Here is an 18755-nt window from a genome sequence, read left to right as displayed (position 1 = left end):
TGACGTTGTACTCAAACAAAATTGACATCCTTTTTTTCCCCCCACAAATAGAGCTTTCTTTTGTGTTATTTGATCACCTCTGCGGTTTTTATTTTTTGTGCTATAAAACAAAAAAATATATATTTTTTACTATAATAAAATATCCCCCCCAAAAAAACTTCCTCAGTTTAGGCTGATATGTATTCAACATATTTTTGGTACAAAACAAAAATAAAATAAATAATTTAGCAATAAGCCAATATTGGTTCATGCAGAAGTTATAGCATCTACAAAATAGGGGATATATTTATGGCATTTATTATAATTTTTTTTTTTTTACTTGTAATGGCAGTGATCTGCGATTTTTAGGGACCATTGACATTTATACAGCGAACAGAGCTAAAAATAGCCACTGATTACTGTAATTCATTGGTAGGGAAAGGGATAACACTAGGGGCAATCAAGGGGTTAAATGTATTTCCTAGGGAGTGATTCTAACTGTGGGGGAGGGAGAGACTGATTGTAGGAGACCGATCGCTGTTCATACTTATTATGAACAGATCTGTCTCCTCACTCCTGACAGAATGTAGATCTGTAAATTCCATTCCGTCTCTCTTGGGAGCGATCGTGGGTGCCTGGTAGACATCGCAGTCGCTGGACACATGAATCGGCTCTGTCGTCGCGTTCCCCCTAGTCGTCTTAAAGTGGCCGATGTACGTATTTGCCCAACGGAGCCAACCCGCCGCAATTATACTGGTCCTCTAGTGGTTAAAGCAGGCGTGTGGATGCGATACAACCCCCTCCTGGTCAACTGTTCTCTCAAGAGCGATGAACTTAACGTGATTGAAAAGGTTTGCTTTGTTTTGCTTATCTGCTCTGTGCAAGGGTTTTGCACAGAGTGGCCCCGATCCTCCTTTTCGGAGGTGCCCCAGCAGCACTATTGGCTCCTCCCCTTCATCTTGTTACCCCCGTGGAAAGACGATTTCCATGAGGGCACCCGTGCGGGCGCGTTTGAGTCCTGCTCCCATTGACACAGACAGCAGGACTCAGCCCCGCCCTCAATGTCACTGAATTAAATTGACAGCAGCAGGAGCCATTGCCTATCAATCTATCCAATGAGGACCTGAGACAGCGGCTGGAGCTGCAGGGCTCCTGCTCATTGTTGGAACGATTGTGTTTAGGTAAGAGTAAGGGAGGTTCTGGAGGGCAGCTGAAGTGCAGGTTTTTCACCTTAACCGCTTCCCAGCCGCCTCAGGCCGATATAAGTCGGCAGAAGGGCACGTACAGGCAGAATCACGTACCTGTACATTGCCTTTTAAGAGGGGGCGGGGGCGCCTATGGGAAGCTCCGTGAGTGGGGTCACAGATCCTGCAGACTCGATTGCCGCGGGGATACACACGAACGCCTCACGGAGAGGAAGAATGGTGAGATGCTAAAGTAAACAAGCATCTCCCTGTTCTGCCTAGCAACAGTGTCACTGATCTCTACTCCCTGTGATTGGAGCAGAGATCAGTAATGTGTAATACACAACCACGCCCCCCACAGTTAGCAACACACCCCTAGGACACACTTAACCCCCTACACTGCCAGTGTCATTTAGACAGGAATACGTGTCATTTATACAGCAATCGGTGCTATAAAAATGCAAAGGTCCCAAAAAATGTCCGATGTGTCCACCATAATGTAGCAGTTATGATAAAAATCACTGATCGTCGCCATTTAAAAAAAAAAAAAATTATTAATAAAAATGCCATAAAACTATCCCCTATTTTGTAAACACTATAACTTTTGCGCAAACCAAGCAATAATCGCTTATTGTGATTTTTTTTTAACAAAAATATGTAGAAGAATAATACGTATTGGCCTAAACTGGGGGATATTTATTATAGCAAAAAGTAAAAAATAACGTGTTTTTTTTTCAAAACTGTTGCTCTTTTTTTGTTTATAGAGCAAAAAATAAAAACCGCAGGGGTGATCAAATACCACCAAAAGAGAAAGCTCTATTTGTGGAAAAAAAAAAAAAAAAAAAAAAGGATGTCAATTTGGTTTGGGAGCCATGTCGCATGACCACGCAATTGTCAGTTAAAGCGATGCAGTGCCAAATCGCGATAAGTGCTCTGGTCGGGAAAGGAGTAAATTCTTCCTGGGGCTGAAGTGGTTAATGCATTAAGGTGAAAAACCTTGAGGGTTTACAACTCCTTTAAACCTTCATATTTGCCTCTATGCTCCAGCATTGGTGTGAAGCTGCAGCTTCACATGTCGGCTCCAAGACCAAGAACTGAGCAATCACACAATCACCAGTTGCTCAGTTCTCAGTCTTATTGGAGCAGAGAGCAGTGCCTGTCAATCATCCTTCTCTGCTCCTCCAGCGGTCACTCAGAGCCGGACAGGTGAGGGGTGGCGACATCCGGCTTTGGCTCTCAACCACGCACTAAAGGCCCATATATACGATCCGAAAACCGGACGACAGATCTTCTGTTTTTTTGGGGGTTTTTTTGAGGGGGGGGGGGGGTTGCATGCTAGTCGCATATCGAAAATGGAGAGGTTACTAAAGTTCAGAAAATTCTCATACGACAGAATAAAAATAAAAAACCTTAAAAATCAGAAGTGATGTAATGTGTTACAATGTATTTGAATTGTATTTTCAGAGGACAACTGTACTGACTAAATGAAAATAGTACGATCTTGTAACATACGAAAAAAATAAAAAATAAATTGTGCCTGTCTGATCAGATAATACATTGGATAGACTATCGTGAGCAGCTCTTGAAAGCTCTGTACTAACGATCAGACTATCGTACGATCGATTCGAAAGCGGTATTACGGGCCTTAAGAGGTGGAGCAGCTCTTCAAAGTCAACCAATATTAGGCAAAATAAGCTGGCTGTAGGTCGGAGGAAGGCTAAAAGTGCACTCCTGTGTCACACAAGAGAAATACAGGCAAAAAGCTTTGGCCATACTTATCTTTAAAGTGTATGAAAATCCTAAAAAAGGAACGCTCTTATTTTTTTCTTTTTAGACTGTTAAATATACTATTGAAAGGGTTTTGTTAGATCTGTTCTACAAGTACAAAATGTCACCTCCCGTGTCATCTCAATTAGTGTCACTTAGCCCTCCCAGTCCTTATTTTGGACTATCAGTCCCTATGTTAGTGATAAGAACAGTGGAAGGGTCTCAGTAGTTAAGCAATTGAGCAGGGCCGATACTGTTCGGTCCACAAAAACTTTGTGTGTGGTCGGCCACTAACAAGAAATTAGCAGCTAGCTCCATGGGTAACTGAGTATTTTTGTACTTCTACTACTGCAATAGCAGCTGTGAGCTTGTTCTAGAACTGCACAGCTGAACTGCCAACTTGGAGGGCCCCACATTCATAAACACTCAAGCTGTGTGCGGAAGATGGCACCCCCCTCCAATTAAGACTGAAGAAGGCACTATATTCTCCATGTTCCATACTTGCCATTTATAAATACCGTATCTTAACCAAGTGCATCTTATGTCTGTTATGCAACTTTTTTTTTTTTTCCAGGGGCCACCTCGCATTAAAGGGTTAAAACGTGCAAGTATTTTTTGCAGGATACAACAAATAATAGTAGGTAGCCAAAGACTACCTGAGAGGAAAAAAGTTTTTGTGAAAGCATCAAGAGTAAACATTGGCTTACCTGTAGCCACTAGTAGATGGATTATGTTCAGAGTCTGCCATCATTAAAGAGAATGCTCTGGAACTGCAGGTAGGGGGCTGAAAATCAGAATCACTGCAAGAAAGACAGTATAAATAAAAGGACAACATAGCAACAGCAAATTACCACTACAGACACAAAATTATCTGTACAACTAAACCTGTCAAGGTTTTATTGCAGTAACCCAAGATGGGAATCCATACCCAACTATGGAAAGATGGTAAAAGAAAAAAAAAAAAAAAAAAAAAACACGACTACTTTTTAAATCCAAACTTTTTAAATCCAAACTGTTTTGAATGAGGAAAGCTTAAGCAGCCAAAATTACAAGCACATATTGCTGTAGCCACAGTGCTTTGCTTCATTGCATGGAAATGTAAGCTTGCTGCCTTTGGAGGGCAAGTACTGCCATTAATTACAAACACCACAAGTGAATGGGACCACACTGCAACTTTTAGCCAATTGCTCGGCTTGAGGCTATGCCAAGTACTTCAATAGAAAACCCCTGTTCAGCTGGAAAAAATAAATAAAAAAAAAATAAAAAAAAAAAGGGGGGGATTGCACTTAGGTGGTGGCAGGATATTTTCCTTAAAGCGGACGTAAACCTTCACATACCCAGTGAAGTGAACAGCCTCAGATGATACACAGAGATTTACCGTATTTATCGGCATATAAGTCGCACTTTTTTCCCCACTTAAAATCAGGGGAAAATTGTGGGTGCGTGAGCAGAGCCGAGTCTAGCCAAATACACTCAGCTTTCTGTATGTCGGCGGCGCTTGCTCATCTCCGCTCACAGTCAGCGGAGATCGTCGCGGCTGGGCAAGGCTGCAGATGGACACTGGGCAAGGCTGCAATGATGGACAAGGCTGCATTGATGGGCATTTAAAGTTAATTTTCTTTCCTTAAAATTGCCTCCTAAACTAGGGGTGCGTGTTATACTCCAAATAAATACAGTACATAAGTTTTACATGCATATTTGCTGTCTTCAGCTGTATATATCCTTTAGAAAGTTCTCTTTATGTTACAGATTCTCTTCCTGGTCACCACTAGGAGACAGCTGATCACCAATGTGGAGGGGGGAGGTGTGTGCCTTTCCTCAAAAGGAAGGAAAGAATGTGCAGTGCTCTGCTGTGAGATGGAAAGATGTCTGGCAATTTATAGCAATCTCCCAGGACACACACTTCAGGCTGCCATTGTTCTGTCAGATTAGGCGACCCATCAAAATGTGTAACGGAAGGGACGTTCTGTCGCTGTCATCTTGCTACACCCTGCACACGTCCACAGTAAGGCTACAGAGAGAAGGGGGCAAGCGGAAAGCTTGTTAAACCCACCAGAGTTTTGCATTTTACAGGTATTTATAACAGTAAACTGAGGTATTATAGGAAAATACAATACTTAGAACTCAGTCTGACTGTTTAGATCAGCCTTTCTCAACCTTTTTACACCAGGGGAACCCTTAAAATCATTTTCAGGTATTAGGGAAACTGCTGATAAAACCTATTTATTGGGGGTCAGCAGGAACAATGCCCCTTACTTTGGTGGTCAGTGAGAAGAATGCTTTTTTTTTCCTTTTTCTTTTTTTTTTTTTTACAGTGGTGGTAAGATTGCCTGCCCCCCCCCCCCCCCCCCCCCCCGACAATCCAGGGATAATGGGGATTTGTTCAATTGACAAAATCTCCTTCTGCAGTAGAGTGTGAAATGGAGCGTACGGTACCACTTCAAAAGTGGCTACCATGAGGCCCAGAACTCGCATGCAGAAGCGCAGCGTGGACCATCTGCAGTTCCCCAATCTCACCACAGCTTGAAGAGTCTGCAGCTTGTCCGAAGGGAGAAAAACTTTTGCTTCTAAGGAGTCCAACAGTAAGCCCAGGTACTCCAAGCGTTGAGTCGGCACTAACAGACTTCTTTAGGTATAGCACCCAACCAAACTCCCGGAGAGTCTGCATGGTGATTTCTACATCCTCCCTTAATTCTGAGGCGGAAGCTGCCCTCAGAAGGAGGTCATCTAGGCAACCCACGATTGCAATCCCATGTTGCCTTAACAGCGCCAGAATTGGAGCTAACACTTTGGTAAAGACTCGGGGGTGCTGATGCCAGGCCAAAAGGGAGAGCCACAAACTGGTAGTACTCTTTCTTGACTGCAAATCGCAGAAACCTCTGATGCCTGAGGCATAGGGCACATGTAAATACGCGTCCTGGATATCCAGGGACGCCAGGAAGTCCCCCTGATTGAGTGCAGCGACCACAGAATGAACCGATTCCATCCTGAGCCTTTGTACTTTCACAAAGCTGCTAAGGGCCTTCAAGTCCAGGATTGGACGTACCCCCTCCTTTTTGGAGACTACAAGCAGATTGGAGTAGAATCCCTGAAACCTTTCCAGCGTTGGTACAGGTACCATCACTCCACACAGGGCTTCCAGACGAGCTGGAAGTAGAGGTAGGTTGGAGGGAAAAAAAAATCTGTTTGGTGGACAAGAAAGAAACTCTTGTATCCCGATGAAACCAGTTCGCAAACCCATTGGTCGGACAGTAGGGAGGTCCACCGAGCCGCAAAATCCTAAAGACAACCCCCCCATCCGAGAGTTGGGCAGGGGCAAACCTTCATGCGGTAATATTTTTGCTCGCAGACTTGTTTGGCTTGCGAAACCAGGGACGCTTCTGTCCTTCAGCAGGCGCCTTGTTGGACTGAGAACGCTTACCTGCCGATCGGGCAGGCGAAAAAGCAGTTTCTGAAAGAGGAGAAAAAAAAAGGGGAGGGACCTTGCCTACGTTGTGGCTCCTTAACCTTCCTGGACTGTGGGAGCAATGTGCTCTTCCCATCGTTTTTAAAGCGGAGGGCCACCCTAAAGTGGATCTTCCGCTCATTGGAACCCTCCCCCCCTCCGGCGCCACAATTGGCACCTTTCAGGGGGGAGGGGGGTGCAGGTGCCTGTACAGTACAGGGATCTGCACCCACTTCCGGCGTAGATTCTGCAGAAGTTACGCCCCTTTTCGCAGAATCTACGCCCCTTTCCGAAGGTCCCCCGCTGCCTGCTGGGAAACACATGGATCCAAGAGACAGCGGGGACCATCCTTATTGCGCAGCGCGACTTGCACATGCGCAGTAGGGAACCGGGAAATGAAACCGCAAGGCTCCACTTCCTGATTCCCATACCCAAGATGGTGGCGGCAGCACCCGAGAGATGATCGAGAGATCGGCTTCGGGTGCCGACATCGTGGGCGCGTTGGGCAGGTAAGTGTCATTATTTTAAAAGTCAGCAGCTGCAGTATTTGTAGCTGCTGGCTTTAAAAAAAAAAAGATAAAATAACCGGCGGACTCCCGCTTTAATGTTATCCAGCGAGGCTCCAAATAGCCTCTCACCTTGGAAGTGCAAATCCGTCAGTGCTTTTTTAGATGCCTGATCCGCAGACCAGCATTTCAGCCAAATCAGGCGCCGAAGCACCACTGCTGATACTGATGCTCTAGAGAGCAGGGGGACCGTATCCAGGGCCGCATCACAGACATACTTAAGGCCATGCACTAACTGATCTGCCAGTTCTACGCAGACCGGGAAGACTGTTGCTTCTCCAATTCATGGTGCAACAACTTTGCCCATTCAGTAAGCGTCTGCAACACCAAGGCTGTGGCTAGCACAGGTCGTAACGCTGACCTCACCACTGTAAACATGGACCTGGCCACTGCCTCGGCCCTCCTGTCGGCAGGGTCCTTGAAGCCAGGAGTCCCTTCTACCGGAATTACATTATTTAACCTGCATATCGGAGGGGACGCCCATTTTTTCAGGAGGCTCTCCTCAAAGAGGTAACGCACCGCCATTCTTCTTGGAACTGAAAAGGCCCGTTGCGGGCTTCCCCATTCCTTGTAGATGAACTTAAAATAAATAAAATACGGAAACACTTTAAGTGGTTTGCGTGACCCAAAAGGCACTGCCACCTCAACAGAGGTTCCTGCTGCATCCTGTATCTTCAGGGTATCCCGCACCGAAGTGATAAGTGCTCCTACTAACGCTTTTTCCCCTGCGCTAACCCGAACACAGAGTCATTCTCACTGTCTGAACGGTCCTGGTCCACATCCTCCCACACGTCAGAACAGGGGCGCCAGTCACTGTGGGATCCGAGTCTGAATCAGAGCCCTCCCCAAAAGACAGGGGTGGGGGCACCCTGCCAACAAAGGTCTCCAGGACAAAGCGTCCATATGCAGCATTCTGAAGTACACAGACCCAGCACTGAGGTAAAAACATGCTGAGGCTACAAGAACATGGCCCCCGGCCGTCCAAGTAAAAATCACCAAGAAAATGGTCACCGAACATTCTAGAAAAGGCTGACAGCACATACAATGCATGGACCAGGACTACAGAAAAACGGCCACGGCCCGCACAGCGGCCTCTCCTCATGCAAAATAGCCCAAGCACCTCACAGAGAAGGAAAAAAAAAGTCAGTAAAGAAAAACAAAAAAAAAACGGCCCCCCAACAGCCAGCGCAGCCCCCCGCCAAAGCCCAGAGCCCCCCCCACCGGAGGACCCCTTGTCAGGTACATACACCGCACCTCATGCCCAGTCACACCGCGGCCCCAGCAGGGGAGGAGGGAATGAGAGATAGGGTAAGAGGAAAGGGAGAGTGAGAGCCCCCTAGTCGACCTCCCCGGAAATTCCCAGCTGCTCCATCCTGCCGAGGCAGGGAGAGCTGTACTTACCCCTCCTGTCAGAATTGCTGGACGTATTCCACCACAGACCCATCACCCGAGTAGTACAGAGTGGCTTCTGGCCACAGCACACTGTGACATGGACATCAGTAGCCTGGTCATATGTGTGCCCCGGAGCACATAGCTCACCGGCCTCCCCAGGAGCAGAAAGGGGCATGGCTAGGCTGGGGAGACTACAAGGATCTATATTATCCAGCCCTGCTATTGATTGTAGAAAAAAAATGAAAAAATTCCCAGGACCAATGGTCCCCTCAGGGAGCCAGGTCCTTCTACACTAGGCAGAAAAAAAACTGAGCTGCAGGAAGCAGCGTGAGGGGTTATAGCCAGAGGGGCCACCCCCTGGGCGGTGCTGTGCAGTCTTGCGGTTTTTACATGTTTTACATATTCTGCCTAGTCCTCTCCTGAAGGTGGTGTGATAACCCTAAGGTCAAGAATTAAAGGAGCTGTGTCCGTCAATGAAGGAAAAAGAGAAAAGTTTTTTTTCCTCCTTCACTGATGTGCTCCGATAGGCTGCACTAATGGGCACTGATATGCCACTGATGGGAACTGACAGATGGTACTGATAGGCAGCACTGAGGTGGCACTGATGGGCAGAGTGACAAATTCAGTGTGATGTCGGAGGTGGGCGAGACCCAACAGCTATCCAGCAAATGATTGGACTGTTTACAACTTAGCAGCCTGCCCAGATCCCATCGGCTGGTGTTGGATAGCTGGGTCCCGCCCACCCCCGACATCCAACTTCAATTTTGACAGCTCCTCTCTCTCTTTCCATACAGTTTCCCACGCACAACGGCGCTGCTCTGCCAACAGAGTTTGGAGAAGGAAGGAGGAACCTCTCGCCATGTCAGCGGCTGCTGCGTCGCTCTCTTCCTGCTCCATCCCCACTACCACCGCTAATCACATTACCAGACAGTGCTCTGCGTCTGGAGGGCCTACGAGGCCCGAGAAGCGCCTCCATTTTCCTGGCCAAGACCCCACAGCCCGTCCTGTGGCAGAGGTGCCGGTCACTGACAAAAACCCAGGCGTCAGAGCACAATTTCTAGTCGCAATGACGACCTGGCACCTGAGATTTGTCGAGCCCTGTTCTAGTCTATAAGAGACATAGAGCTGAAGTGGTAAAAGCTGGTTCCTTAGAGAGGTGTGTGATCTCGAAGACCAAGGTCTGCCTTTCTATGCTTGAACAGACATGTAAATTTATATATATATATATATATATATATATATATATATATATATATATATATATATATATATATATATATATATATATATATATATATATATATATATATATATATATATATATATATACACACATATACACACACACAAAGGGGGTTATTTACTAAAGGCAAATCCACTTGTACTGCTGTAGATGTGAGGGGGAAATGCAAGGAAAATAAACAGCATTTTTGCTTGCACACGATTGGATAATAAAATCAGTAGAGCTAGCCCTCAGATCTACAGTGACTGCACTTCCAAGGGCACTTTCGTAGGTTTGCCTTTAGTAAATCAACCCCATAGTGTATATAGTATTAGAAGTTGAATCTGGCAAATATCAGACTCCGCTCATTTTATATTTAACCACTTCAATACCGGGCACTTATACACCTTCCTGCCCAGACCAATTTTGAGCTTTCAGCGCTGTCGCAATTTGAATGACAATTGCGCGGTCATGCTACACTGTACCCAAACTAAAATTTTATCATTTTGTTCCCACAAATAGAGCTTTTATTTGGTGGTATTTGATCGCCTCTGGGATTTTTATTTTCTGCTAAACAAATAAAAAAATAAAAAAAATACTGAAAATCTTGAAAAAATTTTTTTTTTTGTTTCAGTTACAAAACTTTGAAAATAAGTAAGTTTTCTCCTTCACTGATGGGCATTGACGGGGCTGCAGTGACGGGCACCGATAAGGCGGCACTGATGGGCACCGATGAGGTGGCACCAATGATGTGGCACTGATATGTGACACAGACACTGATAGGTGGCACAAATAGGCACTGATAGGTGGCACGGATTGGCATGGATGGGCGGCACGGATAGGCTCTGATAGGCGGCATTGTAATTTAAAGTTTTGTAGGGATGGATGCCAGTGCCAAACAATAATGCATGCCAATCAGTGATGCCCATTGTGGGCACTGATTGGCATACATTATGGGCACTGGCTGGCATCCCTGGTGGTCTAGAGGGCATACCTGGTGCTGGGCATCTCCTGGTGGTCTGGTGGCATCCCTGGTGGTCCAGTGTGGGCATCCTGGGGGGGGGCTGTGCTGATAATCGATCAGCACAGACCCCCCCTCTCAGAGGAGCAGCCGATCGGCTCACAGATGCGAGTGAGGAAAAGCCATTCACCGGTTCTTCCTATTTACACTGTGATCAGCCGTGATTGGACACGGCTGATCACGTGGTAAAGAGTCTCCGTCCGAGATCGTAGTTGCAGGGTGTCAGACTTACACCCCACAACAACGATCGCCGCAATGCGCACCCCCGGGGGCGCGCAGTGGATTAATATCCTGATTACGTCATATGATGTCCGGTCAGGATATTACAACCACTTTGCCACCGTCATTTTGCTATATGGCGGGCGGCAAGTGGTTAAAATCATTTTTTTTTTTTTTACAGTTTTGTAGATTTTAAGAGAGAACTGTAATATATTATGTATTACAGACTCCCTTGTCATAGGCAGTGGATTGACAAAAGCTCCCTGCGCCTGCTGTCACTTATGTTGGCCATAAAAAAAACAAAAACAAACCAATGTCTTCCTTCAAAAAAAAATTAAAAATTTAAAGAAGGTTCGTTCAATTTTTTAATCGTTAGTGGGGTCAAATCAGTCAGTCGTTTTCGACCACACTGACAGGGAAATTCGAAGGAGCAGAAAAGAAAACTTCAAGGTCAAAAGGAATTTTTCAGACAGTATGTGGTTTTGGTCAGATCTTGCATTCATTTTAAAACTAAATGTTAAAAAGCAATTTTCAAACTACATTCTTTCATTGTACAAAGATTTTTCGTATTGTATATTATCGTCTGAAAAGCGATACGTGTATGACCAGCATAAGGTTTGGTTTACACCTATGCAGTTTACATTTTATCCGTTTCTGCAATGCTTTTTGCTGTGTTGTTTGCATTTTTTGTGCTTTTTTTGGCCAATTTGTTGTTGGGCAGATTAAAAAAAATAAAAATAAAAGCATGCTGCTGCTACTAAACGTCTTAGGTTCACACCTATGCATTGTTTGGTGCTTTTTCCAGAAACTCACTGCAGTCAATTTAACATGATTTCCTAAGGGACCGGTTCACATCTATGCTTTTTTGCAGCCACTGCTTATTTGGAAAGGGTTTAAGGACTTTTTTTCTTGGTTCAATAGACTTCAATAGAGAAGGTGCAGAAAAGCATGTATTGCGTTGCTTTTTTTTTTTTTTTTTTTAATTTGCCCAACAAACGCAAATTGCAACAACGCAATGGCCAAGAGCATACGAAAGCTGAGGAAAACAGCCAAAAGGCAGCCGAAAGCTGACTAGAATGGTTAAGAACTACTGAGCACCGCCGAGATAAACAGGACATCCGGCTCTGTATCTCGGCGGCGCTATTAAAAAAAAAAAGCTGCAAATAAAACTGACAAGGCTGCAATGATGGACACGGCTGCATGACAAGGGTGCAATGATGGACACGGCTGCATGACAAGGGTGCAATGATGGACACGGCTGCATGACAAGGGTGCAATGATGGACACGGCTGCATGACAAGGGTGCAATGATGGACACGGCTGCATGACAAGGGTGCAATGATGGACACGGCTGCATGACAAGGGTGCAATGATGGACAAGGCTGCATGACAAGGGTGCAATGATGGACAAGGCTACATGACAAGGGTGCAATGATGGACAAAGCTGCATGACAAGGGTGCAATGATGGACAAGGCTGCATGACAAGGGTGCATATGACACTGACAAGGGTACAATGATGGACAAGGCTGCATGACAAGGGTGCAATGATGGACAAGGCTGCATATGACACTGACAAGGCTGCATGACACAGCTGATTGACAAAGCTGCAAATTACACTGACAAGGCTGGCATGATGGACAAGGCTGCAGATGGACACTGATAAGGCTGTATTGATGGGCATTTAAATGTAAGTTTTTTTTCCTTAAAACTGCCCTCCTAAACTTGGGGTGCGCGTTATACGCCGATAAATATGGGATATACAGTATATCTCCTCTAATAGTGGTATATACACTGTAGATCTCCTCTAATTGTATATACAGTATACTTACCATATAGTTGGTTATTTTTTTTTTACCACTGCATACAGAGATATTTAAGAATAAATTGCCTTTTTTTTTAAAACTTTACATATTAACCAAATTATACACCACACTATCAACCAATCAAAACAATAAAATCGGCCAACTAATAGATTATGAAAATAATCGTTAGTTGCAGCCCTAGTTCAAAGCTGAGCCAGATATGAGCAGGCGGAGGGGGGGGGGGGGGGGGGGGTTCAGTGCTGGGCCAGATATGAGCAGGGGGTTACAGGGTAGGGGCAGGAGAGCGGGGGGGGGGGGGGGGTACAGGTGCAAGACAGATGTGCAGGAGGTACTCTGGTGGGGTAGATGAGAAAGCAGGTTACAGTGGCAGGGCAGATGAGCAGATGGGTTAAGTGTTAAGACAGATGAGAAGGTGATTCAGTAGTGAGACAGAAGAGCATGGGTATACTGCGGTGAAGCAGATCTGCAGGGAGGTACAGTGGAGGGCCAGATGAACAGGGGGATTACAGTGGTGGGCCAAAAGAGCAATGGGGTACAGTGGTGGGGCAGCTGCACAGGAAGTACAGTGGTGGGAGTGATGAGAAGGGGGTTCGGAGGTGGCACAGAAAAGCAGGGGTTTACAGTGGTGGGGCAGATGACCAAGGGAGGTTACAGTGGTGGGGCAGACGAACAGGAGGTTACAGTGTTCTGAGGTGCGACTGTGCATGAATTGGGGCCGAGGTGTGGAGTTGCAGGAATTGTGGCTGATCTGAGGCATGAGAGAGCAGGATGGTAATTTCTCACTACTAAAGTAGTTTACAGCCTTTACTTTATAAAAAAATCCTTTTCGTGATTGAGAGTGTAAAGGTGACTTTTTTTGTTATAAAATCGGCACGCTCAATTTCTTTGAAAACATTTTTCAACACACTGTTCAAAAGGTTGCCTACCTGTGAGCTAGCCATTTAATTGATTATGGAAATAGATGGCAATCATTTTCATAATTAGTTATTTCAGCCATACATATAATAAAAGTGCCTCCACACAACCATACCTATGATGCAAATGAAATGCGTATTTAAAGTCCAGTGACAATAATTCTTTTATCAAATGTTATTTCAATAAAGAACAAATGTCCAAAACAAAATAAAACTTCAAATCTCCATTTCCCTATCCAAGGGGGAGCACTCAGTCCTAAAGGAATTAAATTACAGATATGACAGCACTATCCACTGCTGAATCAGAATAGTGGGCAGTTTGCTGTAGAACACCACTGGATATCTGGAGGTCTGTTAACAACATGCTGGCTTGATCTCTTTTTTAAAAAGGAATCAATACCATCTGGTAAGAAACCATTTATACATGCGGTGGCGGACACAAGGTATTTATTCATCACTTCAAGGTTTATTCACAAAATTGGTGGCTGCTTGAAGTTCTCATTTATTTTGAACATTTGTAGTTTATTGAAAAAATGTTTGATAAAAGGAATTTGTAGCACTTGGCTTTAAATACACATTTTATTTGCATTATATGTATGGTTGCTGATGTCAACCTGTTTTTGTAGATGTGCACTTATTATGTGTATAGAAATCTTTTGACATCTAGTATTCGGATGGTTAGTGGGTACAGCTCTGAACACACAGTTTCACATTAAACGCATAATATTGTTTATACATTTAATAGACATATGCATAGGGGGTTTCAGGGATCTTGGGGGAGATTTAGAAGCTAAGAATACAAAAAGCCATCTGTAGGTGTCCGTTTAATAAGTTTAAAACACATGTCTACGGCATGAGGATTCCCAGTTTATCTTCAGGACATTCAACATGTGCTTAATGGATATGTATATGGTTTGATTATCAAAACAAAAACCTCCCAATGCATAAGTTACAAAGCACTGCCCAGAAAGGCAGTGATCAGATCTCCATTTAAGATGAAAATGGCTAAGACACGCTCTTTAGTTTGACATATGCCCCCTGCAACCCCATAAGCTATAACTCTCCATTCACACCCCAAGGTGTTACCGAGCATGTGCGCTTTATTGCGTGTTGCGTTTAGAGCAGGCCATTAATTTTAATGGGCTGCCCTATGAATAAGAAACACGCAAAAAAGGTGTTTGCAGAAGTGCCATGCCTATACACAGGCGCATTTTTTTGCGTGTTCCCATAATGCACTGGTGTAAACGAAGCCTAAATGGTTCAAGTCAATTTACAGGTTGATTGGCATCAATTACAGCCCAGGCGGCTAGAGTGTGCCAAATTTAAGAGGAGGTCTCAGTGCTTATGGTTCTATGAAAATTTGATTGCCGACTTTCCAGGCAGAGTATAGTGGCTTCGGTGTTGGACAGAAGCAGTTCTTGAAAATAAGTTAGAGTTTGGAGGGAGCAAATTTGTTTTATTATTATAAGTAATCATGTAGTTATTCTTTAAAGGAACTCATCTTTATGCATACACATGTCCTTACTTTTTTAATTCAGACTCCTTTCCATTTTCATCCAGTTCATTGCTGCTTGAGTCATTGCTGGTTTCCATGTCATCTGGTAGAATGCTGGCAGAATCCTCGAGCTGATGATGGTCCTCAGTTTGAAGAGGTCTTGGACTCAGATCAGCAATAGTCTCGTATGTAGCAAATTGCTGTTGTGGGTCTCCATTCTGGAGGGGCATACAGTTTCTACCTGTGGTAGAAGACCCATGAGTTGTAGAGCATATATTGCTTGCATGATCTTCTGGCTTGGACAGTGATACATTAGCCTCCTCTACCAAGAGAGGTTCCACAAGGCTAGGCATCAGACTTTGGGATGACGACACCTGGCTAGTATTGTACTTCTGGGGCACAAAATGAAGAGCGGTGCTAAGAATGTCAGAGGAGACATGATGCTGACCAGGTAAGAATCCTGTAGACTGAAGTTGCACACCAGTCGTTAGATCCTCTTGGGTCTTTGTAGGAATATGATGTCCTGGCAATAAAAGATCTTGGTGGAAACCTTTACTCTGATGGGGCATTGCATTAATTGGAAGTCTTCATCAGGCTCAAATAAAATCTGTGTAAAAGAGAAAGAACAGGTTCAATACACATACACACACACTAAACTAGTTCTACATGATAGCCGATGTGACTGAACAATTGCTGCCGTTTAAAAAAAAAGTTACTATAGCACAAAATATACTATAAATGTTATATAGTGAATAAGGGAAGTAATCAGTATTTGAATTTCATTTATTTTTCCTTTATTTAAATTATCCCAAATGATTACACACAGGCCATTTTTTTTTTTTTACACCAAAGTACAATGGCAGGGATTGGTAAAAATGACAAATTATCTTGATACAAGCCTCTTTCAATCTTCTGTGCATTGAAATTCAGACTGGGAAGGCAGCACTAGGGTTCAATCAGAGGCGCTGCAGTGGAAAACGCCACCAAAACATTTTGCAGTATAGCCACACTCATAAGACTACAACCGCAACTCCTTCATTCTCCAGCTGAGTTATCCCCGCATAACTCACGAGAATTTAATTTCCAGCAAGATTACACTCCTTGCCTTACTGCAAGATTGTAAAAGACTGGATTTAATCACATCATATAAATGTTGATTGGTCAGAAAACAGCTCAGACCTAAACCCAATTGAAAACCTCTGGCAAGACTAAACACAAAACAAATGAGAAATCACAGAATCCATCATAAAAGATGGCAAGATGGCATCATATTACACAAAAAAAAAAAAAAAAGGAAAAAATGTAGTGCTTTCTATGCTGGCCGCCCCCCCCCCCCCCCCCCATTCTCCCCCATTGGCTCACTGGCTGTGATTGACAGCAACAGGAGACAATGGCTCCCATTGCTGTGCGAGCCAATGAGGAGAGAGAAAGACCCCAGAGAGCTGCAGCTCTCGTGAATGGATCAACATGGGGCTCAGGCAGGGGGGACTGCACCAAAGGTTTTTTATCTTCACGCATAGATCGCATGAAGGTAAAAAACCTTGAACCTTTTAAACCACTTTAAACATGATATATTCACTCCTGAATATCTCCAGTTTCACTATCTGCACACAGCAGGCAATTCTTTTTGAACTGGTCACAGCCACATTGACACTACTAAATAACTACTAAAAATAAGCTGTTATACATGTTGGAACAATTTACAAAACTGTGGCAAGGCTTTCATGAAGTCGTGCAAGTCAATTTAAAGAGACCATACTTCTAGAATAGTGTCCTAACTGCTTTAATCCCACCTCTGATGTTTTCTGTCTGAAGCTTTGGCTGTTATAACCATATTTCAAGATGGCATCAATGTAGAATTCCACATAAAATAGCTAGATAAGAACTTTAGATCAGTTGTAACTTTTAATGGTAAAGAATACATAAATGTCAGTATTTAGTAACATCTCTTTTGGCACATATCACAGCTCGTGAACTCTTTTTGTATCCAACAAATGGTGCTGCCATGCTCAGGTACAAGTCAATTGCCCCGTGCATACAGGTTTTCTCCCCAAATGAGAAAGTGGGCTATTTGGCGAGAAATGCCACATGCACCAATGCAGCAGCATAAGGTACGTTTAGGATAATTGTCTTGTAGGTTTCTTTGCTGACCATTTAAAACTCAACTCCATGTATGGCTTTTCTGGCATAGTTATTGTTCCGGCCTGGACCGATGTATACCAGTGGGACTGCTGTGGTCTTATGGGTCCTGTGCCGGGTGACTGCAGTTCAGCAGGTTTGCTGCTGCTTTTAAAATTTAAACATCTAAACAAGTATATAAGCTCAGTTTTGTGCTCAAAATAACTGAAATCTAAAACTCTGGTGGGTGCAACAAGATGTCTTTTCTTTTTTTGCTGATCCGAGGAACGATCCGATCCGTGACTCTGATCCGAGGAACGATTCGATCCATGAGTTTTTTTGATCCATTGCACCCCTACTTAAAACGAAAGATGACTTGCAACACTTCATAGAGGTGCTGGAGCTCCCCCTGGTGGACTTTCTGGATTTGAAATTGAACTATAAACCATCGCTACAACAACCAAATCTAAGCCTGAGTTGTGTTGCAAAGTGAAAAAGGCTAAGAGGAAAAGAGCAGATTTCTTAGAGTTGACTGGGGGGGTCCTCCTAGTCTACCCACCACCCTCCCATTATTTTTATCCCCCACTAAATATTTTTTGTTTTCTCCCACAATATGCTGAAATACTGGAAAAAAAAAAAAAGGATATAAAAACAAGCCAGGGGTTCATGAGGTACCCTGTTTATGTTTTTATTCATCATCTTTTCCCCAATAGGTCGGTCCCGATACAAGGGACTTTGTATTCTGGCAAAAGGTGAAAGGGCAGGGGTGACTACAGGCACAGGTGGTGCACCTCTGCCCGGATTCACCATCTCTTTAGGGGAATGTGCCACATTGGCAAAGTAGGTTATGGTTTTGTGTGTTTTTTTTTTTATACTCCTCCTTATCAAATGCATCCAAGGCGGGAGAGCTCAGAAGGCCGGGCACAGACACTGATCAGAATAGCAGGTAGAATGAAGATTGTATGTATGTATATGTGTATATATATATATATATATATTATATATATATATAAACTTTGGATATCCTGGGGATGTTTTGGGAAGGTCTACTGGTTATGGGAGGGCATTTTAACATTACCTTGGACCCTAGTCTAGACACCTCTTCAGGGAAAACCTGTGCATCTCATAAGGCATTAAGATATGTTAAACAGTGCCTTCACTCTGTGCATTTGGTGGACATTTGGAGGGTACTGCATGAGCGAGACAGGGATTTCAGTTATTACTCCAAAAATACACAATGTATATTCAAGGATCAATATGTTGTTAATCCATCAATATTATCGGAATTATTCAAATTCATCAACTATTGAGTCAATCACCATGTCAGACCATGCTCCAATAGGTTTACCAATATGTCCGGCATCGATTGGGCGAATGGAAAGAACATGGCGATTGAATTAATCTATTTTTGATGATTAACAGAAGGTGGAATCCCTGTCCCGCACATTAGCATTATTATTTTGAGATCAATATATCAGAGGAGGTGTCTGACCAAGTGGTATGGGAAGCCCACAAGGCAGCATCAGAGGGGAGTTAATTTCAATAGGTTTGCATATTAAATAAGAGAGACAGAAGGAAGTGGTCGGGCTCTTAGGGGAAATACATAATT

General features: G+C 44.0%; 1 protein-coding gene across 4 annotated transcripts in view; it reads right to left on the bottom strand.

Annotated features, from left to right (window-relative positions):
• The window catches only part of PER2 (period circadian regulator 2), a 119902-nt gene that overhangs the window by 76143 nt on the left and 25004 nt on the right, over nucleotides 1–18755 (bottom strand). For 3 of the 4 annotated variants that reach the window (XM_077488326.1, XM_077488329.1, XM_077488328.1), the window contains exons 2-3: nucleotides 15059–15635; nucleotides 3638–3730 (exon numbers count right to left, since the gene is read on the bottom strand). In XM_077488326.1, coding sequence (XP_077344452.1) covers nucleotides 3638–3730; nucleotides 15059–15597 — 632 coding nt within the window. In that variant the 5' untranslated portion in view covers nucleotides 15598–15635. The remainder of the gene's footprint in view (nucleotides 1–3637; nucleotides 3731–15058; nucleotides 15636–18755) is intronic. The other variant, XM_077488330.1, reaches the window with a different exon arrangement.

The sequence above is a fragment of the Lithobates pipiens genome, unplaced genomic scaffold, assembly GCF_037356315.1.
Source record: "Lithobates pipiens isolate NorthernLeopardFrog02 unplaced genomic scaffold, aLitPip1_a1.2 Scaffold_18, whole genome shotgun sequence".
In the NCBI taxonomy this organism is placed as follows: domain Eukaryota; kingdom Metazoa; phylum Chordata; class Amphibia; order Anura; family Ranidae; genus Lithobates; species Lithobates pipiens.
Note: the sequence above shows the minus strand (reverse complement) of the source record. Positions and strands in the feature narration are given on the sequence as shown.